General features: G+C 40.7%; 2 protein-coding genes across 7 annotated transcripts in view; one reads left to right on the forward strand and one right to left on the reverse strand.

The window, feature by feature from the left end:
• Window positions 1-26,598, reverse strand: part of slc6a20 (solute carrier family 6 member 20) — a 42,049-nt gene that overhangs the window by 6,943 nt on the left and 8,508 nt on the right. For 2 of the 6 annotated variants that reach the window (XM_077012125.1, XM_077012124.1), the window contains exons 3-8: window positions 12,083-12,258; window positions 11,530-11,621; window positions 11,147-11,374; window positions 10,765-10,875; window positions 8,430-8,671; window positions 658-820 (exon numbers count right to left, since the gene is read on the reverse strand). In XM_077012125.1, coding sequence (XP_076868240.1) covers window positions 658-820; window positions 8,430-8,671; window positions 10,765-10,875; window positions 11,147-11,374; window positions 11,530-11,621; window positions 12,083-12,258 — 1,012 coding nt within the window. Of the gene's footprint in view, window positions 1-657; window positions 821-8,429; window positions 8,672-10,764; window positions 10,876-11,146; window positions 11,375-11,529; window positions 11,622-12,082; window positions 12,259-15,339; window positions 15,717-26,598 lie in introns of those variants that run through there. The other 4 variants (XM_077012129.1, XM_077012126.1, XM_077012127.1 and 1 more) reach the window with 4 other exon arrangements.
• On the forward strand, window positions 22,690-25,477 carry ggctb (gamma-glutamylcyclotransferase b). Its single transcript, XM_077012134.1, has 5 exons — window positions 22,690-22,849; window positions 23,884-24,008; window positions 24,225-24,370; window positions 24,528-24,660; window positions 25,131-25,477. Exons 1-5 carry the CDS (start codon window positions 22,783-22,785, stop codon window positions 25,317-25,319), a joined length of 660 nt encoding a protein of 219 aa, XP_076868249.1. The 5' UTR covers window positions 22,690-22,782; the 3' UTR covers window positions 25,320-25,477.

Genomic DNA, 26,598 nt, shown 5'->3' on the forward strand with positions numbered 1-26,598 from the left:
TCTGCAGGCGCATCTTGTTGATCCTAGGAGGACTAGGTTCAGGCCTAGGCCGAGATGTTCCTTCATAGAGCCTGGGCACTTCCAGGACCAATGTCATAAGGATACAAGGATGCAGGTCCAGATGTCTATCGACATAACTGTTCTGGCTTACAATGCCTCATTCTTTGATCCGATTAGCCAGAATTCCTGAGGGTAATAGGGCAGGTTGGGATCCTATACTAGTGTGACTTGTGCCACTCCAGATGCAGAAGCTCTAATGCCCCATGCTCCTGCTTCTCTTTAATGACACATTTATATAGAGTAACACGAGCCATTCAAACCAAACTCGACTATGGACTGATTCTGTTGGCTGGGAATGTGAAGCAATGTGGTGTGTCATACCAGAACTGTCATGGCAGAACAGGTGAGAAGTATAGAGATACCACATTGTATTAGTCCTGCTGGATTATGCTACACACACTCTGTTGTCTGCTGAGCTGGAATACTAATGTTTCAGTTACTGGGGAATAAATTGATTTGCAGCAGTATCATAACACAAAGAATTATGGGGAAATTTGGTTGGAATATGACTGGACCCCACAAGTCTCCACTGTCAACTTCTTCATCAGATAATCACTGAACATCACACATAGAGCACATAGAGCACTGTGTCTTTACCGTGTCTAGTTCTGCTTCCAAGCTGCAGGTTTCTAATTTGGAAGAAATAGTGTCAAACTGCTCTGGGTATGAGTGGTTTAGCTCAGATATCCAGAAGGTGATGTTGTCCTTATTCACAGCATCTTCAGCCAGTTCAAAAGTGTTCAGTAATAATAGCCTAGTCCTGCAAAAAAAGTAAAATAAACCATAAATTCACATATCTAACGTATACAAATTTGCAGAAAAATTTGGCGTTTAATAAAATATGTATATTTCACTGCTATACTTCATCATACACACACACACAGCTGCTTGAAAGTTTGTAAACCGCTCACACATTGTTTTCTACAAAAAAAAATGTATAACTTATGAAATGAACATGCATGAGATTTGTAAAACAGACCTTCCAAATAAGGGACACAGAAAAAGATACATTTTCATTATTTATTCAAAAGCAATTTCTGTCAATATACTGAAAATCTGCCAAGTGGGAAAGTTTGTGAACTCTTCGTTAGTAGCTTCTGGCACCTCCATTTGCACCCATTACTTCAACCAAACGTCTTCTGTAACCATAAACGAGTGTCTCACATCTGCTTTTAGGGATTTTTGCCCACTCCTCCTTGCAGAACTCTGCCAGTTGAGGGAGGTTGGAGGAACATCTGACCTGTACCACCCACTTCAGATCAGCATTTCTATGGAATTGAGGTCCAGACTCTGACTGGGCCAATCCAGAGAGGAGATCTACTTTCTCCTAACCCATTCTTGGTAGATTTGCTGGAATGATTTGGGTTGTCTTGTGGCATAATTAATTTCCATCCAAGCTTCAACTCCCTGACTGAAGGCAGGAGATTCAGGTCAAATATCAATTTGTTGATATATCTGGGATTTGATGGTTCCTGGGTAATATGGAGTCGTCCAGGTCCGGAGGCAGAAAAACAAGCCCAGACCTTCACATTTCCACCACCATGCTTCACTGTTGGGAGGAGGTTATTGTCTTTATATGCAGCATTGACTTTTCTCCAAACATGATGCCTGTTTATGTTGCACCCTCAAATGAAACACGTATGTCTTCTCGTTTTGTGCAACTTTATTCTGTTAAACCCACGACTCGGTAATACAGCGTATTCAGTTTTCAACCAACTTATCGCTGGCTTTCTTTCTATGCATCCCCCCCACGAGCATCGCTTCCCATCAACCTGTTCGTCATTCATGAACTGTTGAATTGTATGCATGCACAACTTTGTTCAGATAGTCTTTCCAGTTAGGTTTCTGAGTCTCCTCCAGTGTTCGAAGCATACTGAGTAAAGTGCTGTTAAAACGTTCAGCAGGGTTAGATTGAGGATGGTAGGGGGTTGTCCTCGAATGTTTTATCCCACTGTAACTCTGCAATTTCTTGAACAACTCATTCTCAAATTCCTTTCCCTGATCATGGTGGATTCTGGCAGGGTATCCAAACCTCAGAATGAAGTCATCAAATATTTTGCGTGCTGCTGTCTTACCAGACTTGTTAGGTGTAGCATAAGCCTGAGCAAACTTAGTAAAGTGGTCTACTATCACAAGAATATACTCTACTCCACCTTTGCTTCTTTCTAAATGCAAATAGTCAATTGAGATTAACTCAAAAGGTGTGGAGGTCATAATGGTTTGTAGTGGGGTCTTAGTCTTCCGGTTGGGTTTCTTTTGTTTCAAGCAACGGCAGACTTTTGTAACATAATGATCGATTTCTTCTCGCATTTTTGGCCAAAAAAATCTCTCTCTGGCTAGCGAGATCATCCTGTCCCCACCTAAATGACCCATTTCCTCATGAAGCTGCTGATAGATCAGTGGCTTGAGTTTAGTGGGAACCACGAGCTGGTGTCTGGTATTTGTCTTTCGGCGTAGGACTCCATCTTCGTCCAGGTAAAGATGAGGCCACTCTCTCAGAAGTCGTTTTACTTCAGTTGACTCTTTTACCTTGTCTCTGTACTTAAGTCTTTCATTTTTCTGCTTTAGTGTGATTACTCTTTGTATCACATGATCTCCTTGTTGACTTGCCCGAATGTCTTTGACTGCTACTGACTCAACTGGAGTTGTAGAGGTTAACTGTGACAGCACAGCTACATCGCATGTAATAGCTGATATACAGTCAGTATTACCATTGTAGTCTGCTCCAAGTCCTTGCCTTACTGCAGTTATGTCAACAGGTTTGCATTCCTCTGTGCATTCTGACATTATCCTGTCCATTTGTGTTGATTTACGAGATAGAAAGTCAGCATCCCTGTTAACCTTACCAGGTCTGTATTTTAAAGTGAAACAGTAATCGGCTAATTCTGATACCCAGCGATGTCCTACCGCATTCAGTTTGGCACTTTTCATCACATATGTGAGGGGGTTATTATCACTGTATACTGTAAAGTGCACCACATGAAAGAGGTAATCTCGGAAGCGCTCAGTGACAGCCCACTTCAAAGCTAAAAATTCAAGCTTCCCTGAGTGAAGTCTGTAATTTTTCTCGGTTGGAGTGAGTGTACGTGACCCGTAACCGATCACCCTTAATGTTCCTTCCTGACGTTGATATAAAACAGCCCCAAGACCTTCCTCTGACGCGTCCACATGTAACACGAATGGCTTTTCGAGGTCTGGGTATGCCATTACTGGTGGGTCTGATAACGCGTCTACCAGTCTTTCAAGCACCTGCTGATGTAATATTGTCCACACTATTGGCTGAGATGGTGGCAACTGTGGTGACCTTTTCTTTAATGACTTGTTCTTTGTCTTTGGGTGTGATAACAGGTCATAAAGCGGTTTTGCAATTCTTGAGAAATCAGCAATGAATGATCGGTAGTAGCCTAAAAAGCTTACAAGGGATCTCACTTCTCTGACTGTTTTGGGGTTTGACTTTGACTGTTCAAAGCTTGAACAGTCTCCACTTCTCTTGAGTTCATGCAGTATCCATCTTTTGAAATAACACGGCCAACATAACACACTTCCCTTTTAAAGAAATCACATTTCTTTGCCCTGAGTTTGATCCCACATTCCCTTTGTTTTTGTAAGACTTTTCTCACATTCTCCACATGCTGGTCAAAGTCTTTGCTAAAAACTAAAACATCATCAAGGTAGGGCACACAGATCTCATCCCTGAGGTCCCCAAGGCAACCTTCCATATACCTCTGGAAGGCAGCCGGTGCATTGGTTAGTCCAAAAGGGATCCTCAGCCACTCATAGAGACCCCACGGCGTGATGAAGGCAGTGCATGCTCGGCTCTCTGGACTGACAAAGCCTTGGTGGTAAGCTTTACCTTGATCTAACACAGTAAACCAAGAGTTTCCACCAAGATTTTCCAGAATCTCCTGTATTCTCGGAATGGGATGTCTATCAGGGTGTGTTTTCTCATTTAGCTGCCTGTAGTCTATACAGAGTCGGATGGTAGAATCTTTTTTTCTAACAATTGGTGATGAGTAAGAGGATGTTGAATGCTGTATCCACCCTCTACTGAGTAGATCCTGGATGTGCTTCTTCACTTCCTGATACAAATGACGAGGGATGGAATTGTATGTTTTTGTCACTGGACTATTGTCTTTGAGATGTATCTTCATTTGCAGATCAGGTATACATCCTGTGTCCCATTCATCTTGTGCAAAAACATCACTTTCCTCTCTCAACATTTTTCTCACTTTCTCTTGTTGTTCAGTTGTTAAGTGTGAAATATCAACTGGCGGCTCCCATGTTTGTTTGTCAGTTTTCCCTTCATTTGCCAGCGTCACTTTTGTGTCAGTTGCGCCTAAATGTTCATCTTCCCTTCGTGACTCATCCGTGTCTACTCCTACGTCATGAATTCTGTCCACAATGAATAGTGAGCCTTCTTAATACTTGTTTTCTACTTAAGACAAGTATTGTCTTGTTGTGTAATCTGATGTCTCTGTCTGTTTGGTTTTCAACTACAACCGAAATAGCATTTCTCTCCTCACCTGGTAGATGCACCAGTTGTTGTCTTATGTGTAATCCTTCTGGCCATGGTGTGCTTTCATTTGGTTCTAGCATTGCATACTGTCCATTTAACATGATTTTATTTGGCTTCCCACAGATTACTTTGAACATTTGGCATTTGGGAATGATAACATCATGTCTTCCTAGCTTTGCTATTTGACTTTCGGACATCCCTCTGTCCGTGCTGAGCACTGAGAACACAGCTTTGGCTTTTTTTTGTCCCACATCTAGTGCAGACCCAAGACTGCGCAAAAACCTATTGGGAAGAGTTCTGTCCGTTGATGTATTAGTCTTTGCAAGCTCTTCTATAACATTAAAACCCACTATTGGCTTGGTGATAGACTGCGTGCTTACTAAGAAAGGCACCAACAGTCCACTGTCTCTGTTTCCTGCTAGACTAAACTCAACTCCTACCCAACCCTCATACGGTATCTCGGTCCCATTTGCAGCATAGAGGTCTAGCATTTCTTCCTCAAGAAGTTCACTTACTGGTCGTATCTCAGAGTCAGGTAGATGTTCCTTTTTCCAATTTAGATCCACAATTGACACTTGTGATCCTGTGTCCCAAAGCGCCACAGCGGGAACACCTCCAATGTTACACTGGACAAGATTTTTATGTCCTATAAGTTTTGCTGTCCTCTGTTGCTTCTTTGACAAGGGTACATCCTTCTGTTGAATAATGCTGTCATGGGTATCTGCGGTATGCACCTCTATTTTGTTGACATTAATCGCGGGGTCTTTCTTTTTCCGACAACCCATAGCCCAATGCTCGCTACTCCCACACTTGTAGCAATGTGTACATTTTCCTTCTGGATTTGTCTGCTCACATCGGTGACATTTTCTGGGGCTCCTATTAGCGTTGCTTGCATTGTATGGCTTATTTTTTATGTTTTTGTCCCCAGGATCTACTTTTCTCTGCATAAGGCTAGCGACCTGTGTGGTAAGGTTTTGGATAGCATCACAAATTACTTTGTTACTAGCCTCCAGTCTTTCCACAATGGGGTTTGGCTTAGTTTTTTTTTCCTTGTTTGCACCATCACTCTTTTCAGTTTTGTAGTTCTCTTCCTGAACTGCGGTTATTCGAATACTCTTCTGTCTGGTGGACAGTTTGGCCCTCCTTTCAAGTTCAACACTGTAAGCAGCACTCCTTCTTTCAAGGAGCACTTCATCCTCTATGGATGCATCCTGCAAGTAAGATCTAATATCCACTCTTACAGCGTCGTCTTGTAATCCAGTCAGGATAGTTTGTAAGAACTGTGTTTGCACAAGCTCAGGATTGTATTTCAGTCCTGCTCTGGCTCTGTCAGATGCAGATAGAACTTTTTGTCTCAGATCCATGATGCGTATAAGAAACTGAACAGGGGTTTCTTTAGGCTCTTGTACTGCACGGGTTAAGGCATGATAGAGCTCTGTTGCATCTTTTTCAATAAAGTGTGTCCTAAGCACTTGTCTGAGGGAGTTTAAAGATAACTCTGCTCTACTCTCAAGGTAACTTTTTAATTTTACATCAGGTGCAATGGCTTGGATCACTGCCTCAACAATCTCACCCTCATCATATCCTCTTTTTAGTCCATGTTCAATTTGTCTTTCAAGGCTCATGAAGTTCAGCTTATCCTTTTGTCCAACCTCACCAATAATTCGGAAATCTTTTCTGTATATTGGGTGTAAGCTCGATTGGTCTTTGGCTTGTAATGACTCTCTCTCTGAACCCACTAAGCTGTTTGGTCTTTGTGGTGATGAACCTTGCGGAGTTATACCCCGTTGTACCAGCAGAGGGTGCGCAATCGCTTGTTGCTCAACGGCATTCTGTTTGACATTCTGCGAGGCATTTGCAGAACCACCGACGTTTGTTTGCTCCTTTAAGTTATCGATAAAGTCATTACATGTTAATAAAACAGACAGTCCATCGTCCTCTAAGGATGTGACCTCCTCGCTTTCCAAGTGACCAAGCATTCTCCTTCTTATTAACCGACATGATACTCTTACCTCTTCACTCAGCTCCAAGCCTAGCACTTCGCTTACGACATTTAGCTCTTCCAGTGACAGTGTAACTAGCTTTTTCTCAATATCGGTTAACAAAGATTCCCACTCACTGTCCATGATGCTTGACCTTCGGCAGTTTCACAGTTTGGAGGGATGAGTGTCCGTTTCTTCGTCAGATATTTTATTTTAGCTTTTAATTTTTCTTCGCGGGAATGGTCGCTTACTTTGCTAGCGTTTTTTTCTTCTGTTTTTACCTCAGTGTCGCTGTGCTCTACTTAAAAACTTTTCTTGGCTGAACAATTTTGCTTTTTTTTTTCTACCGGGCAGAAACACCAAAATTTATGTTGCACCCTCAAATGAAACACATATGTCTTCTCGTTTTGTGCAACTTTATTCTGTTAAACCCACGGCTCGGTAATACAGCATATTTAGTTTTCAACCAACTTATCGCTTGCTTTCTTTCTACGCATCCCCCCCACGAGCATCGCTTCCCATCAACCTGTTCGTCATTCTTAAAGAGATATTTCAATATTCTCACGTAACTTATTTTTTCTTAAACAATGCATTACTGATTATGAAATAAATGTATAATCAACATAAATCAATGTGGTTGGCATTTTTTTTCCTTATAATATATCCGAGTGCTACATTTAGCCAAATAATAGAATGTTTGATTCACGTGTCCAGAAAATGGACTTCAAGAAAGCGTCTGGTTTATTCAAGTCCTCTCTAGCAAAGTTTAAATGGGAAACTTTGTTCTTTCTTGAGAGCAGAGGCTTGCTTCTAGCCACTCTCATATGACTTTTTGCCTGATTGTAGATGCATGTACATTCATCCTAGATGCTGCCAGAGAGGTCACCAACTCTGTAGGTGATATGTGGCCTTTACCTGAATTATAATTTTTCTGGTGCTTCTTGGTGTATGTTTTGATGGTCGACCTCTGAGCAGAGTTGTGGTGATGCTGAGTGGCCTCCACTTGTATAGTGATTGGGTGGAGCTGGACTCTTTTGGAGATGTTCTTGTAGCTTTACCCAGACTGATGGGCTTCACCACCTTCTTCCTGATGTCCTCAGATGTCTCCCTTACTCTCAGTATTGTTGATCTGTGTACTTTATGCCTTCACACGACAGCAATTTGGTTGCTTTCCTCTCCCTTTTAATCAGGGTGGCTCAAATATTTTCCAAAGGATGTTAGTTGGGGGGAAGGGCATTCCTTTACATTTATTTGGGGGTTATAAATAAGATGAAGTTTCCCATACCCCAGACTCTGAAATCCTATTCACCCAAGTACTGGGCAGTCATGGCCTGGTGGTAGGGAACTGGTCTTGTGACCAGAGGGTCGTGGGTTCGATTCCCAGACCTGAGGCCATGACTGAGGTGCCCTTGAGCAAGGGACCTAACCCCCACTGCTCCCCGGGCGCTGGGCTAGGACTGCCCACCGCTCTGGGCATGTGTGCAACACAGCCCCCTAGTAATCACTAGTGTGTGTGTTCTAACTGCACAGATGGGTAAAAAGCGGAGGACAAATTTTGATTGCAGTGAAAAAAATCACAATTGACAAAATATGGCACATTTATTGACTGTTAGTCATCCACCCAAAACAAATAAGAAAACAATAGAACTGTAATTACATTCATAACTACAACCCTGACAGCATGGACAGAGATTTAAGCTGAAATTTGTTTTAAAAATGATTGGATTTTTAATAAGAGGCAAATGAAGTATAACCCATGTTACTATACATGTGTTTGTAATTCAAATGTATGTCATATGAGTTATATGGGGGTCATTTGTTAGCCAGTATTATCCATAAAAGTCTCACCTCCAAATCTGTAATTCACTAACCTCTCCAAGCAGCTTTCATAATTGAACGTAGCCTTGAAGCCGTAGATAGAAAACGTGACAATGCTAGCAAAAATAGAAGTGCCACTGTTGATGAGGGAAACCACAACAGCCTGTTTCTCAAAGTTGTTGTTGTGATGGTTGTAGCTAGCAAAAGCAATGAGGGAGCCGAAGCCCAGTCCCAGAGAGAAGAAGATCTGTGTGGCAGCGTTGATCCATGTCTGAGGCTTTGCCAACTGCTCCATCTACAAAGAGGAACATGCAGCAACATTTAATACTCAAGAGAGCCTGGAAGTACAAATCCAAAACAACTGAGTAGCACAATACAGCAAACATCCAAAAACACATCAATGATGCTTTTGTACTCTTGTGTTTAGTATAACGATAGGATGTCGGAATAAGTGGACAGTTGGGGTTATTGAGGTATCTACATTAGAAATAGCTTGCTCCATTTATGTACAAGTTAATTAACTGACACATAGCTGGTTCTCTTTCAAACATTCCTTTTGTATCTCACTATAAGAGTCTCTCAGGGATCAACTGCAGGGATCTATCTGTGTTGTGAGGTGCTTCAGCAGTGGAATACACAGCTGAGAGAGAAAACCTGGTTCTAACAGTGATCACTATGACAAGTAGCGCCCCTGTTGTGATTCTCCTATGAAACATTTCCTGCACTGCCAGCTTGCATGGCAGAGATGTTGTGCTTCTGGACAAACCCGTGAGCTCCAGTTAGTCCCAGTTGAGAAGCTTGGTCCCTTTATGGTGGCTCAGCACCTCAATTCTTCTATGTGGCCTCTGTCTCCATATTCATTCTATTCCTTCCTGGTAAAATGTCAGACCTCCTATTGTTAAGAGTTCATTCATGTTCTACATCATCTCACTCTGTGTGGTCCAGATCTGTGAGTGCACGATGCTGCAGATTAAACTCTGTCTTCTCTGGCCTCACCAACAGATGCCTGTGTGATCATGGCTGCCGCACAAAACTGCAACCTCCACCAACATATGGGTGAGATGTTTAATCCTTGTATAGGATCCACTATGAACTCTAACATGTTTAGGGGAGTTTAAGGGGATATACAGGGATGTATTTAGCAATATTTTCTGGATTGCTCCAAATAGACTTTCTTATTGAAAAAGACTTGCATATGTGTTCAACCACAGATTTTTCATTTCACATTTTTCAGATCTGGTCTTGGGTAATTGGAGGACATTCATCAACTGGTTCCTTAATGTCTCTTGTGTGCTTTGGGATCATTGTCCTACTGAAAGATTCTCTTCCAAGTTTGAGTTTTTTTGCAGACTTTTATTCTGCACCATCTGTCTCCTTGAATCTCAACAAGAAGCCCAGTTTCCACTGAGAACAGCGTCCCACCGAATGATGGTATTACGTCATCGCTGGGATGATGTTTGTTGAATAACGGGCCATGTTAGATTTGTGCCACACATAGCTTTTTGAAATTTAGCCAAAACATCAATCTTTGTCTCATCTGACACAAAACATTACTACACATTTCATTTAGGACATTCCATCCAGGTCAGTCTTGCTTTAATGTGTTTTTACTTTGGTAATTTATTCTAGCTGTCCTAGAGGTCAGTTGTTAGCAGTGCTCATTATCTTTGCCATGTACACTTTCAGCCCAATCTCAGCCACTGAACTCTCCTTCAAAGTGACTGTTGGCCTGCTCTGATATTAGGACTTTCATTAGGAGGTGTCTGGGTAATATAATGTAGCTTCCATTTTCTCACAGTTGCTTCACTCTTAATTCAGTTAATTTAATTAAAACATTTAACAACATGTTAGAAGGCATCAGACATAACGTTATATTTCCTAATGTCAACAGTCTACAAAATTAGAGTTTGTTTATGGAACAGTTCAGTTCCTCCCCCCTTCTGCCTCTTGTGGTTATGTGTTACACATGTGGCTTGTTGTTGTTTGTGTATTTAAATGTGTGTATTATCTATGTTCATTGTCAGTTGTTGATTGCATGGCATTAACTGTTACACATTATTTGGTGCATCTAGCTTTTTACTACACGTTAAATAAACGCTGATCTGTGCTCTGCTTACATCTCGGTGCCTCTCTCTCAACCTTACAGTGTGCAGTAAAGTTTGGAGTTACAATTTGCTCAGATATTTATAGTAATCTCCAGAATTACCTGTACATTTTGACAAACCTGGCTGTCTTTAAACGTGGCAATTTCTCTCATTAATAATTTGATTGCATGTACATATACACAGTTAAATGACGTATTTAATTTAGGGAAATGTACATAGGTGCCACACAAACAGTGCATTCCGTAGGTTGGCAGGAGGATATTTCTCATCATGTCAAGCCTACCTTGGGAGTAAACATGTATTTTACTCCATTCATGGCCCCATGGAGTGTAACACCGCGAATCAAGTAGATGCTGAGGACCACATAGGGGAACGTGGCAGTAAAATACACTACCTGCAAATATTTCAGAGAGGCATCATATAAAGATAGGAACTCAAATAAATGAAATATGAAAATTATTTATAAATATGGAACATTTATATTTTTTACTATTTATCACCCCTCAACACATCTTAAATGTTTTAATTGTTACGGTAAGTTAAAGATGTAAATGTGCTAATATTACTTTGTATATTAAAATGTATAGTATACTGTGTAGTGTAATGTAAGTGTATATGATGTACTTATGTACTTCTAACTGGTTCAGAATAAGAGGGTTAATTACCTTTCCTGTAGACTTGACCCCTCTAACAATGAACAAGTAGACAATCAGCCAGGCCAGCAGGAGGCAGAGTGCTTGGCCCATGTGTACGCTGCCATTTTCATCAATGGAGGATGAGATGTTCAGGGTCTCACGAAAAAAAAAATACTGTGTGGGTGTAGCAACCTCACATTCCTCCAAAAAGCCTGTTTGGTTGCTGTTGAAAGGGCATTGTGACCATGGCAATATGGTCTGGAGACATAACAAGCAACACAAGTGATGACAAATACTGATTTATAGACATGCACACAATCTTTGTATAAAGGCAACACTATAGGTAATAGAGACTAGCATATAGTGCTTCAATATTAATAATAATAATAATAATATTTTTGATTGTTTGTTACCTGAAATGAGTGGAAAAGATACCAGAAACTCCAGGCATTGATCACATTGTAATAGAGACAGAGGTATATTGAAGTCACGACACTAGCAATGCCTGTGAATAACAGAGAGTTAGGAAAGGCAATAAAGAGAATTTACATAAAGAAACCAGAATTCCCATAATATTCCTCAACCATTACACACTAGCACTTTTACATCTTTATCAGATAATTTCAGAATAATCCCTCATAATTGCAATACTACTCAGCCCGTAACTCTCCTGTGTGGCCTTCTCATCCTTTTGTTTGTATTGTCTTTTTGTTTTGAGTCTTATGAGTCTTTTACATGCTTCAGTGAGACTTTCATGAAATAATCTCTTAAATTCTTGATATTGCATGTCAACAACAGAGCAGGACATCAATCAGGATAAATCAGGATCAATCAATATCAATCAGGATCAATACCTCCGTGAGATGCTTCAACAAATGACCTTGTATAACCTTGTTTAAGGCTCAGTAACCTTGCATAAGAAATATTTTGTAGGAGTGACTGAAAATAAGCTGGTATCTTTCATACTCGCACATGCTTTGTGCACATGACATGAGCCCCACCTACTCCACCCAGGTAGGGGCTGATGGTGCTCCAGGCTCCAATGCTTCCCAAGCGCATCTTCTGCCCAATGGCCAGTTCCATACAGAACAGAGGGATCCCCTCCAGAACCAGCATGAGGAGGTACGGGATCATGAAACCACCTGCAAATCAGAGAGAGGCACTGCCATCTTTCATCTGAGTGAGACAGAGTCATCTAGATGTATAATAGAGGTACCCTGGGGTATTGGGGCAATTCTGAGCAGTGTTTGGGGGCAGCTACTCGAAGAAGCTGAACAGTAAAACTCTAGTTTGGTTGATTCAAATTTACAAAAATTTACAAAACTACTTTGTAAGAAATTTATGAAATTGACATTGAAAATGTGCTATGAAATCATAACAAAATATTATATGAAATGTCCCATGCCAGCAAAAAAAGAATGCCACTCAGATTTAGTGCATTGCACAAAAAGTACCTTAACATCTAAATGTCAGAACAGAATCTCTTATTTATTTGACAAAAAAAAGTTCTTATCCAAAAGGCAGTTCTGTTCAGCCCTCAAAATGTCCTTTCCAACACTGAAAAGCTGCTTACAGCAGAGGGTGGGATTCCAGTGTTGAACTTTATGAAGATTTTGTGTATTATTGGCAGAGTTGAGAACACAGTGAAACATTTTCAGGAACTTGAGCCATATCCAAGGACATTCCTTTGCTTTTATGACCCAAAATTAATTGTAGTTTTAATAATGTATTAACTACAAAACAATTATTTAACTACTTGAACCACTATGCACATATCAGTATAGTTGTACTACCAGCTCTACAAAACATGTCCAAGGAAGATATTTTAAGTCCGGGCTCCGGTTCAGGACTGTATGTGTATGTGTTGGGCAGGGGGAGTGACTTATTATATAGTGATATCTAAGCAACAAGGACACAAGAATAGCAAGAGCACTATTGCAGTACAGCCCATGACCCCTCTGGGTGTGTCCACGTGTTCATTTATCTGTATGTTGTCATTGCCGTGTGTGGCTTGGTGTGTGTGTTCATCTGTGTCATTCATGTTATTCATCATACTAGTCTCTTGTCTTGTTAACATTATGTGTAGCACTCATGTCTTGTTTAAGTTCATGCATTCAAGCTTGTGTTTGTCTGTGTTTGTCCTTGTTGTTAGATTGAGTCCTGCTACATTGTACAACGCTGCCTCATCCCCTTCACCTTTCCTGCTACTGCAAGCGCAGAGTTTTGAGAGGGAGAGTAGTGGAGTTCCACTCCCAAATGTTTTTGATATCCCGGGATGACATTTAGGGAGGAGGGGGCTCTGTGAGGGAGGAGAAGAGCTTCTCCTGAGGAGCCAGCACTAGTCCTCTCAGGTGAAGGAGCAGAACCACTTGCAGATGGGATACAACCTCTCCCTCCTCCATCACAGAGCCCCCTCTTCCCCCTCCTCTCCCTCCTCCCTCACAGACCGAGGGACCAGGTCATGGACGTCCAGGTCATGGAAGACCAGGTCATGGAGGTCATTTTCCCCTTTCCGGCGAAATCCCAAAAAACCCAAAGTGTTACAAACAAATAAGAAAAAGGTACCATATCAAGAGTTGATAAAAACACATAGTTTTAAATCACTCGTTAAGTAGCTTTTAATAACAAAGTAGAAGCAGTTTTAATAGAGTCAGGTAAGACATTCCATAAACCAGCTGTTCTACAAGAAAAAGCTTTAGATGAAAGGAGCTGCTTGTGTAAGAGAACTATCACAGCGCCAAGGGGCAGAATAATATGAGACCTAAACTGCTGCTAAACCATGACCAACGTTAGATGGTAAAAATCCCCGAGCATTCAGATGGCAGAAAGGTTGTGGTAGCAGACAAATGTTAACTGGCTATCAGATATGACATGAAATAGGATATATTATTTTGTAGTCAATCAATCAATCAATCAAATTTTATTTATATAGCGCTTTTTACAACAGTTGTTGTCACAAAGTAGCTTTACAAGTGCCGAGTCCTAGCCCCCAGTGAGCAAGCCAAAGTAAGTAGTATGTGATATCTAAGCATTGCCTATATGTCATTAATAAAACAGCCAGATTTAAGGAGATGACTGCTTGCCAATAGAAAGAACCTCAGACTTAGAAGAATTTAGCTCAATGATATTCTGTTGCATGCAGGTTTCTGACATACATGCCTGGTGCATTAGTGTTTTCACAGGCCTTTCTGATTACAACATCAGGCCAGAATAATACATTTAGTGCATTCTTGACAAAGCTTATTATAGAAAGAGGCTTAGAAGAATGTTATTTCAGCAAAAAGAAACAAAGGAGAATTATCATGGAAAAAACACTTTTTTATTTTTAACCCCAATAACTCTTTTTATCAGTTATAATGTTATAATTTATTATGGTTATAATTTATAATGCACATTAACAGCTCCAGAGTCCATCCTGGTCCTACACTAGTGTTACAGATTTTTGCCAATTACTGGTTTACTGACTGTCAGTGGTGCACAGCTACCGTCGGTAATATGCAGACCAGCAAGTATAGACTTTATTTTGCACATAGAAGCTGTCAGTGTTGTTCTCCATCTCAAGAACATTTTTAAATCACACAGCATAATATGCAAATTAAATGCTTGTCAGTACATCGTGAGATACAACTTAGAAATGTAGTAAATTATACTTTACTGCCCAGCAAAGGAACTTTTATCACTAGTGCCTGGTCACCACACACTTGAGTTCCAGTCTCCCCCATGAAGAGGACAGTGTTACAGAGACTCAGTGAACTACAGCTGAAGAAGCAACAGTGACTGAAGTCTTACGGTGTTGATGTTATTGTACATGTTATTTTTTTTACATGTACAATAAATTCTGCCCTAAATTTGTTTCATAAGACTTCATAAGAAAGTCTTTATGCTGATGTTCTTTTAAGGGAGCCATTACTTTGTAAAAAGGTTTGTGATAACTGTATAGCAAAAGGTAATCTGACAAGAGCCTGTAGAGAAGCTCCGACCTGTGGAGTTTTGTGGAGTTCGCTCAGAAAGGAAGATAAGGAGGTTCACATTTTACCCACTATCATTTCCTTATAGAAAGACAAGAGATCCATAAAGAAAGACTGACACTTCCCTATGTTGCACAAAATAAATATTAATCAGTACATAAAATTCCTAGGCAAAGAAGAGATCAGACCATGGATACTGGTTTTGGAGTCCTGCTGTAAACAGGCGTGGGTGGAGGGGGGATTCATTCATCTTACCTCCTCCGTGCATTTGACAGAGATATGGGAAGCGCCACACGTTTCCAAGACCCACAGCGTAAGACACACATGCAAGCACAAACTGCATCGGGTTGTCCCATGATGGTCTTGCTTCTTTTTCCATATTAATCAGCAGCTAACCTGGTTTGTAGAAATAAATCCGAAAGGGAGCAGCTTGTAGTGGTTAGTTGGGGAGTGACGAACCCTTATGCCAGCTTGTCAAATGTTTGAGTCAGAAGAGCCAAGCCAGGCTGCAAAACTTTAGTGAAGTTTTTCCTTTCCCAGCACAGTATTATACTGAAGCTGCCACTACAGGGGGAGGGGCACTGTGTTAATTGGCTGAATTTGTGCAATTCAGGTGAATGTTTATGAGACACAGATCTGCTCCTCACATGGTCTTTCCAGACTTTGTAAAAGCAGTTTAGGTATTCAGCATAAATGGTGCTGCTCTGTTCCTGAAAGGGACGGTATTTATGACTATATCACTGATAATATGAAGCTTTTAAACCATGCGGGTGGGGACATGCCTTTGATATCTTGGGCAAGTCTCAAGAGTTTATTACTTCTGCATTTTAACCCTTTGTTTCCCAGGTGTATAACTTGTGACGGTAAGCCCTGTAATCATCTATGATTTGGATTGTTGATGACTACAAAATAAAACTGAAGACAAATGCATACATTTCTGTTGCAGTAATGCCTGGACTAATCCCTAACTGTTACACTAATACTGACCTTAACCCTAACTGTTACACTGATAACCCTAACTGTTACACTAACTGTTACACTGATATTGACCTTAACCCTAACCTCAGCCCCAGCTGTATTATAACACACATAACACATATAACCCACATAACACAGATAAAATGAGTGTTCTGTCCTTTTCTCCCACTCATGATGAACCTTCACCAAAACATCTGGCTGATTTCTAAGAAAAGCAACATTCTGTATCTTCACAAAAGTATATTCTTTTAAATGGGTGTTTCTTTACTTTTGAGACAAGCAGTATATATTTTAAGAAATTCTGATTGCACATGAGGTTTCATAATAGTGTTTCATAATACCATAATCAGTTTCATAATAGTGTACATAATGTTTTCTGCATCTACCTTTGTCAAGTTTTGTTTAAACAATTTCTTTAGCCACTGTAAGGCTGCATTTACTTTCCAAGTCACATAGTTCAATTCAGATTGATTCTTCAGATTAAATATGCCTGTTTTGACAGTTTATATAACTGCAATTGACCTTTATCTAAAATGTGCATACAACTTTTCTCCAAATATGCACGCATGTGCACACTGATACATTTTTGCACAAGTCGCATGCGTCAGCAACAACAAAAAACGTCATATTTGTGAAATGACACATGGTTTTTAAACCACAGAATGGATGTGCTCATATATACGTTGCCTTCTGCTCTGGAGGACATTTGTTTGTCTGCTGTAGCCTACATGAACAGGTCAACATGGATGAAACAAATAAAAAGGAGAGCCTTTGTTGTCACAGCTGCTGTTGTAACCGCTGCATCCTCTCCATTGTTTTGGTGTTGATAGTTTCAGGCCCAAACATCCCAAAAGCTCCTCCAAACGCTGACAACCATTTTCGGATGCTGGACAGATGCAGAATGAGACGCACGTCTGTGAGGCTCGGTAGAAAATCTATAAGCCATTGGTTCGTGTCCAGCAGAGCACTCACGTACACTTGCACACCAGCTTGTGCCTCTGCACTGATGCATTTAAACACTTTAACCAGCACCGTGACTCAGATACAATCTCAGTTCTATTTACTGAAATACTCTTTATCTGTAAGGTATAGAGCAAAACCTTAAAACTAGGAACACCCTGATAATGATTCTTAAAATTAACCTGTTTATTAGTAAGGCAAATCAAGACTAACAGCAATGAATTAACAGTAGCTCACTACTACTGTGTGTTTTTCCTGCTTTGAGAGATACATGCCACCTTGTTGCGTTAGCTCATATCACTTATACAAGTCCTTATGAAATGGAACTGCAGTTTAATTTATGAAAATTATGAATTAAATACATTTTAACATTTTAACATAACACTCTTTGTCTTAAATAAATCTTTTGTGGTGCCTGTACAACAGAACTGCACATGAGACTTAGGGGTGTCCATAGTGAGGGAAACAGCTGAATAATTGAATAAAGTCTTGTTTTTGGAAGCATCCCACTGGTTAAACACCCAAAAGCAACTATTTATTGCATAAGTGTTCCTCTGATCCTCAAGAGCTGTTTTTCTAAAAGCTCAGCCCCCCATAATACTTTTGGCCTGGACATTCTGTTTCCTGCTGAGTGGCTGAGCAGGTGGGAGATACCAAATATTGCCTAAAGGGGGTGTTATTTTTTGACAGATGTGAAAATCAGTGCACAGCAACTCAGCTGGGGTTTCCTAAAAAGACAATACTATGTTGACCATTTAAAGCTGAAAGGCACAGACCTTTAAAGAGAGATAGAGTTTCTGCGTGTTTCTTTTTATTAAATGGTTTTACAGATTTTGATAACCTTCTGCAGTGAGTCCTTATACCTCCTGTACCTCTTATACCTCTTATACCTCCTGTACCTGCAGTACCTCCCACACTTCTGTTTCAATCAGTCACAGTCTCTTTACTCAGGAGACAACAAGGATGAGTGTGCGTGTAAGTGACGCCACATCACACTGCACAGTTTATTAAAACTAAAAGAAAGCAAAACCTCAGTGCATTTCACTCCAAAAGGTCTGAAGAGCTCCATGCCAGTTCTGTGGAAGGACCCCTTTATTAGGATAAGAGGTCACTATGGTGCTCTTGGGAAGACAGGGACATTAATCAGCTGACATTTGAGGCATGACATACACCACCTGCAATCATCCCCTGAAATGTCTGGCCAATGGAATTGTGCCATTAGGCGGTTCAGTGTCTAATCCTTACTTAAATGCCCTGCCTGGGAATAATTATGAACCACATAGAGATATCTTTCCCTTTGGTAATGAGCTCATCAATCTGAGTGTCTTGTATTGCTGTATATAGTGGGTTATTAATAATAATGGAGAACTGAGGGTGTGACAGCATCGTGACAGGATAGCTCTCATTTGGTCAAAGGCTTTAGAGTGTGACCTGGGGCATGGGGCCTGGGGACTGGGACCTGGGGACTGGGACCTGGCCCAGGCTGAGATCCCCTAGGGGAAGACCAACAGGACATGTGTGGAAGACCAACAGAAGAATGTGTGGGGCCATTCAGGGTTGAGCTTAGTAGCCTGATCCTCCCTGAGTGACTCTGCTCTGGATCAGCCATCTCAAAGCCCCATGTCCACCACCACCTCAACACCCCATGTCCACCACCATCTCAACGCCCCATGTGCACCACCATCTCAACGCCCCATGTGCACCACCATCTCAACGCCCCATGTGCACCACCATCTCAACACCCCATGTGCACCACCATCTCAACGCCCCATGTGCACCACCATCTCAACGCCCCATGTGCACCACCATCTCAATGCCCCATGTGCACCACCATCTCAACGCCCCATGTCCACCACCATCTCAACGCCCCATGTCCACCACCATCTCAACGTCCCATGTGCACCACCATCTCAATGCCCCATGTGCACCACCATCTCAACGCCCCTTATCCCCCACCATCTCAATGCCCCATGTGCACCACCATCTCAACGCCCCATGTCCACCACCATCTCAACGCCCCATGTCCACCACCATCTCAACGCCCCATATCCCCCACCATCTCAATGCCCCATGTGCACCACCATCTCAATGCCCCATGTGCACCACCATCTCAACGCCCCATGTCCACCACCATCTCCACACCTCATGTCCCCCACCATCTCAACGCCCCATGTGCACCACCAGTACAGTTCTGGCTCCACCTAATATGTAACGCAGTTGTTCAGTTCCATGTCGCCCCCTACCAACTTTCCAAGATGGTTGTTATGAGAAAATTACTGGTCAAGCCTGATCATGTGTCAAGAAAGAATTTATCTGGAGCTTAAGAGAGAGAATTAATCTGATGCATACCGCTACTGGAAAGCCAGTGAAGAGAGCGTAGCAGAGGAGTCACATGTGAGAACTTGGCAATGGTGGACAGTAACGAAGTAAATGTCATTCGTTACTGTACTTAAGTAACATTTCCATGTATCTGTACTTTACTCAAGTACTTTTATTTGGTAAGACTTTATACTTTTACCTCACTACATTTCAAAGTGAAACTTTTTACTTTTAACTTCGTTACATTTACAGAAAAATCTCGTTCCTTTTTTATTTTTAAATCAACGCTTAATAAAATATCGAAAGGTCAAAGTGTACCGTGTCACAGACTATAACCAATCAGCCCTCAGTAAGAGATTAAGATTTGTACGCTAAATGGCTGAGGATCTGACATGGCTGCAACAGATGGTTTTCCCCAACACCCCTGGCTGTATTTAGCCGAATTGTTTGAATTTCTCAAAAAGAAAAAATGATTCGTATTCCTCCTCTGCATTCCGAAGAACACATCGCTGTCATCATTTGTGAACTCGCCGTCAAACTTAAATAAATACATCGAGCTAAGTTCACCATTAGATGAGTACTACCAACAGGGTGGTTTATATACCCCGGTTAATTATATCACATTGAAATACACTACATTTAACAGATGCTTTTATCCAAAGCAATGTGCTAGTACCCAAATTGCAATCTGTGGAGATGCTAAGCGCCAGTTTAACACAGGAGACTCCCACATCAAACGTTAAAGCCGGGGACACAAACATGCGAATTTGGCCAAGCAAAGCGAACTTCGCAATTCATTCCTATGAGGGAGATGAAGGCAAGCAAATATGAGCGAAGTGAAGCAAAATTATTATTATATTAATTATTATTAATTATTCGGCCAAGTTTAATATTATGAGTTCAGTTGGTTGGGCTGCACACAGTTCTAATTCTAGGTGCTTCTAATTCTAGCTAGCTTCTAGCTTTCCTGTCCCGCCATGTGGTGGACAATATATAACCTCAGAAAACGTCCCCCAAGCTAGGTCTGAAGTGGCCGGTTCGAAATTATTGTTCTGTTTGGTGGTATTATGTTTTCATATTAAACGGTTTGTCTACTTGTCTACCTTTCTAGTGTGAATTATTAATATGGATAAAGTTTGGAAATGAATGTCGTGAGGATAATATAGGCTAGTTTTGAGTGTTTTGTGTTTGCTAGGCAAATGTATGGCACTGTTTCCTGTTCACCTGTTGATCGAGTAGGCCTAGGGGTTTTGATGTGACGCTAAGAAAAAAATGTTTTTAATTTTACTTTTAATACTTAAGTGAAGGCAGATACTTTTATACTTCTACTCAGGTAAAAAATTGAGGTGAATACTTTTACTTGAGTAATATTCAATGCAATGTAACTGTACTTTTACTCAAGTACATAATTGGTGTACTTCGTCCACCACTGGAACTTGGATAGATTGAAGACCAGTCGCACTGCAGCATATATCTTCTAAATCTATCTATCTTTACTCTACAGAGTTTCTCATATTATTATATTGTAGCTTGGGGACCCAGAGATCTATAGCTGATCCTGAACCATGATATGGGTGAAAGCAGACCCTGAGGACTAGTCCAGAGGAGTAGAACAGTGTGAAGTGAAGGTTCGAACTGAGAACCATCTTAGAAAAACAGACAAAATATAACGTGTAGACAAATAACGCTGAAAACATTCAGAACTGTTGATAACAAAGGAGCAAGTCATTATACTGAATTAAAGGAACAGAGGGTCTTAAATACACACGATAAATAATTGGGTAATGAGGAACAGGAGAGAGAACAGATGACAGCACACGAGGAAAGGGACTAATAACTCAGTGAGGCTGACCTCTGGTGGCCAGACATGGTACTGCCTTGAGCCTGTGTGACGTCTCCATCCTTGAACGACAGAGATGAACAGTCAAGAACAGTTGCTTCTGTCTAGCCACTAGTTATTTATAGAACTAAAATATGTTTAATTTGAATAGATTTATGAAAGTGAATCTACATCAGAAGCTTATATAAGTTTGTAAAGAGCAACTCTTTTATCGTTGTTGTTGTTGTTTTATTATTATTATTATTAACTCTGTTCGGTGTCTTTGTGAGCACGAATACACATCCATACTCTTCTCTGTATGAAAACAAATAATAAATATGTAAATTGCTCTGGACAAGAATGCCTACCAGAAGTTCAAAATATGAATGGAAATGGATGAGGAGATAGGACTCATATGCAAACCAATCTGATCCAAATCAACTAAAAAATAAAAATAATTTATCAGTAACTGATTGAAGCAATCGTGGTGTGTGGACCACAGGGGTGGTTTTTCTGGGGAGGCAGTCTTATCTCATCATGTCACCCTAGAAGAATAGACTTCTATTCTTGCAGAATTCTGGCCAAGCTGTTCCATCAAAGAAATAGTTATGCCTGCTGGAGGCATCTCTCCCTCTACCACTGTCTTCCTGAATTCTGCTGCACCCTGCAAATGCTGTACTCTTTATAAATAATGTAGGTGTTTACCAAGGACGTGTCTTCTACATGAAAATGGTGCTATCACATCACATTATGGTTCCTCATATTTACACTATGTGCTTGGTGCTCTTTTATCCTGCTGTGCCACATTCACATCTCAGCCATCAACACATGTTTGGTGATGATGGATTGGCATATTCGGTGGACACAACTGTTACAACTCCTATGATATGGAGAGATGTTACCAGAGGACCTGGTAACATAGAGGATGTATAAAATACCTTCACCTGGAGGATGTATAAAGTATAAGTATACTTATATAATATAAAATATAAATATAAGTATACAATTATATTATTCCCAACTCTATGGTCATAAGCAGGCTAAAGAGCAGACCTAAACAATTTTCATCATTACTGCATATAGATTTAAACAACCATATAAATAACCATGACTATATTAATAACCTATTTCCTTTATGGAAGATAATACAGACATCAACAAAGAGAATGCAAAAATACTATTCTTCTGTATTTTGTACAAATAAATACATTTATACATTTGTAAATGTACAATTATGGTATTATTTGATTTTGATGAGATCTGAGGAACAACAGCAGGGCAGCTGCAAGAAGACATGCTGAACCTACAGAACCACACCAACGTTCCCAAACAGTGATGGGACAGAACGTACACCAACGTTCCCAAACAGTGATGGGACTCGTTGTTTTACCCACATGCCCCTATTGGGCAGCCTGAAAGTCTTTTCCGTAAAACGGATAAGAAACTAAATGGGTAAGCTTTGACTGAAACTAAATCACATGATCTGAAATCGGACACCCTCAAAACTAGCACTGGAGGAAGGTTTTAGATTTTAGATAAACAATTAGATTAAAGCCAGATGGGATGGGATCCACCCACTCTAAACACAGATCCTGAAGAAACGGCAGCCTGAATGAAGAACAATGGCTCTCTGTAAAAGATGCCGTTTTGACAGCATGTTGGGGATTGCACTGATTCTCCTTGTGCTCGGTAAGTGCTCGTTACACCCTGGCAGAAAGATCTGAAACAGTCTGAAATGTTACACTTATGTCACATGCTTCTCATCAGAGGTGACAGCTAAGAATTGGGAGAGAGATTTTTTTGATCACGGGAGCTGTTGTGTTCTGGTTGCTAAAGAGAGAGAGAAAGAGAGAGAGAGAGAGAGAGAGAGAGAGAGAGAGATAGTACATTGTGTGTTCCCAGGCGAAGCTCTATTTTTTAAAGTATCTTTTTACAGAAATGTTGCTTCTTCATGTTTGAAGATGTAGGCTAATTGTTGGGCTAATCTGAGAGGGTAAAGGGCCTTGGGCTCAAGGACCCATGCAGTAGGGTTACACAGCTTAAAAGAAATAATTGACCATATTATTCACAAGCACAGTATGGATAGACATGTACGTTACACAGTGTAAGAATGTAAGAGGTTCAAGTTGTAAGACTGTGTAAAGTGTCACATGTTATTATAAAAAGGAAACACCTGTGTGGAAGCTCATTATGATCACATTCAGCTGATAACACTGCTCAACCTTCCTGGTGCTTTCTTCTGAAACTCAGTTCACAGGGTGTGTAATATCTCATAAATGCTCTGAGGTAACAAGGTCAAGATTACTTAAAGATGGAGTTAATGTAGGGTGAGAACATTGTTCAACTCCCTCAGATAAGCAGGACAGCCGGGTGGTCTGAGTTCCTGAGGCCCAGTCAGGGTGAAACAATTAAATGTAGACAAAATGTCCTCATGAGGGGACGTAGCACCTCCAGTGCTGCAATAAAGACTAAATTAAAGGAGGCAAAACGGACTAAACTCACGACCACAAACCAACCTGCAGCGTTTCAGTCAGCAGTCCTGCCAGTGCGCAGTAGTGCCAAATGGCCACTAGAGGGCTGTTCACTGACATTTACAGCAGACACATGATCATCCTCAAAAATCAGAAAGTCAGAGAGGTTTTCCCTTTCATGCCAAGTGTGTATGTATCTACTGTGGATGTGTAATCTGTAAACTTTACTGCTGGACTTGGTCCCTCCCACAGAGATCTTGGACGCTACGGACCCCCAGGACACATTCTTCTACTTCGCCTATGGAAGTAATCTGCTTAAGGAAAGACTACAACTAGAAAATCCTTCAGCAAGAATTCACTGTGTGGCTAAGCTTCAGGTATATCATATGTTGTTTTTTACTCTTATTGACTGAAATCAGTTCTGGCACACAGTCAGATAGATCACGTCTCAGTATTTCACTATCAATTGTAAAACCTTAGAACTTCATGTATATAACCTTCCCAGCAAAGTATATAAATAAATGAACATCTGCAAAAAAATACTTAGCTCCATTACCAAAAACAGCTCATGTTAATGACTTTCACCTCTGTAGGACTATAAGCTTGCTTTTGGGAACCACAAGGGGCAGGTCAGTCGGCGTTGGCATGGGGGCGTAGCCACCATTGAGCCACGCCCTGGAGCAGAGGTGTGGGGCCTGGTCTGGAGGATGAACACACCTGACCTGGAGAATCTGGACAGGTACATTCTTCATAGGGACAGACGCCAGTATACTGATCAGATGACTGTGACCTTTCATACTGTGTGTGTGTGTGTGTGTGTGTGTGTGTGTGTGTGTGTGTGTGTGTGTGTGTGTGTGTGTGTGTGTGTGTGTGTGTGTGCCTCCGTGTGATACTAGACAAGAGGGAGTAAAACAAGGAATATATAGTCCTATGGAGGTGTCTGTATGGGCCACTGACCATGACCTCAGCTGCCGCACTTACATCATGAACAACTGTACCCATGCCTTGCCATCTCCACAATACCTAAAGGTATAATCCTTTTATTTGTTATTTTCTACAAGGATATTATCCTTGAGCATATGATTGAGACATTCTAGCTTTGCTCATGACTTCACGTTCCCTCGAGATGTAGTCCACACAAAGGTTAGGGTAACCCTAACCCTAACTCTTAATTTAAACAGGTCTGAGTTTTGATCCTCCACTGCTGCTAAACAACAATGCATTACAACATTAAAATTGTTGAAGCTAATTTGGCAAATGCATGTTTCCTCATGAAGATTTATTACTGCCTGATCTTTAAGTGAAAAAGTTTAATCCTTCTCAGCTGGAGCCATTTGGTTAAAACAGGTACTCTAGAAGTAAAAACATTGCGCTGAAGCAGTGATGGACAAAAAAGTGTTTCGCTGCCAGTTTTGAGTGGATAATATAATACTAATATACTATAATATAATACTAATATAATATAATACTAATATAATACTGTGTTCCTGGTGTCCTAGGTGATGGTGATGGGTGCAGAACAGAACAAGGTACCAGAGGTCTACCAGGAGAAGCTCAAGGCTGTTGAAACCAACAAGTATGATGGTTCACTGCCTGTAATGAAAAAGATAGAAAAAGCTCTCAAAAAGTCCAAGAAAAGAAAAAAGCACCCCTCTAAAGTCTGCACCGCCAACTGCTCTCGCAAATAACAAGATTACGCACCAAGATCACAGATTACTCCAGTACAGCATTAAATGACATGACCCTCAAACTAATAGAATGTCAGTTCATGTCATTATGATTTATTCAAAATAATTTTGTAGTTCTAAATATCCTGTAGGAAAATAAAAATCTGATATGAACAAAATGTGGTTTGTATTATGTGATTATGATCAGAATCACTTTACTCATCAGTACTTTTCAGGTGAAGTAATTTGGCATGTTGGAAACTTGGAAACTTTTCAGAGTTTTGCATACATATATCAAATCAAATCAAATATATTTGTATAGCACTTTTCACAACACATGTTGTCACAAAGCGCTTTACAGGATTTACAAGGTTAACAATACTATGGGTCCAAATCCCTAATGAGCAAGCCAAAGGCGACAGTGGCAAGGAAAAACTCCCTATGATGGTGGGGAATAGGAAGAAACCTTGGGAGGACCAAGACTCAAAAGCAAACCCATCCTCCATTGAGTGGCCCGTTAACACACAAATTACACAAAAACACACAAGATGAATACACAAGTTACAAACAAATCACACAATCAGGCTAAGTATAAGGCAACTAGAATGAAAGTTCTGAAAGTGTTGATATTGTCAATGTAAATGTCTTGTGATGAACGCCAGGTTTTCATTCCGTGTCTGATACTGTATTGCAGGCTCCGACTGCAGTGTTACTCCCCAGGTGAACCTCAGAGAAGAAAGATATGTGATGTATGCACTGATATATATATCAATCAATCAATCAAATTTTATTTATATAGCGCTTTTTACAACAGTTGTTGTCACAAAGCAGCTTTACAAGTGCCGAGTCCTAGCCCCCAGTGAGCAAGCCAAAGGCGACAAAGGCGAACCTTCTCATGTTCATTGTACAAACCTTTTTTGCACAATGGACCAGACTCTCTGAGGAATGTTTCTAGTACCTTGTTGAATCTGCCATGAAGGATTAAGGCAGTTCTGAAGGCAAAGGGGGATCCAACCCAGTACAAGCAAGGTGTACCTAATAAAGTGGCTGGTGAGTGTAAACTGGCTTTGAGTCTAGTGGACACTACACAATTTTCAAGATCTCAGAATCACTATATGTCTCCCTCTACATAATATTAATTTCCTATCATTTGTTGATTTATTGACATAGATTTGCACACACTACATGATCTTCAATTGCCCCCCGGGATGAATAAAGTTTTCTGAATCTGAATCTTAATAATTGTTTGTCTTGATCACAGAGAAACAAGGAAATTGTGGGAGGAGAATTAGGAGTCATA

This window comes from Brachyhypopomus gauderio, chromosome 7, assembly GCF_052324685.1.
Source record: "Brachyhypopomus gauderio isolate BG-103 chromosome 7, BGAUD_0.2, whole genome shotgun sequence".
In the NCBI taxonomy this organism is placed as follows: domain Eukaryota; kingdom Metazoa; phylum Chordata; class Actinopteri; order Gymnotiformes; family Hypopomidae; genus Brachyhypopomus; species Brachyhypopomus gauderio.

What these genes read in the sequence shown, in the direction of transcription:
- ggctb (XM_077012134.1), top strand. Translation starts at nt 22,783, where the DNA reads ATGGCTCTCTGTAAAAGATGCCGTTTTGACAGCATGTTGGGGATTGCA. An exon ending in ACTGATTCTCCTTGTGCTCG is followed by an intron (nt 22,850 to 23,883) that starts GTAAGTGCTCGT and finishes TCCCTCCCACAG; the next exon opens with AGATCTTGGACGCTACGGAC. An exon ending in GACCTGGAGAATCTGGACAG is followed by an intron (nt 24,371 to 24,527) that starts GTACATTCTTCA and finishes GTGTGATACTAG; the next exon opens with ACAAGAGGGAGTAAAACAAG.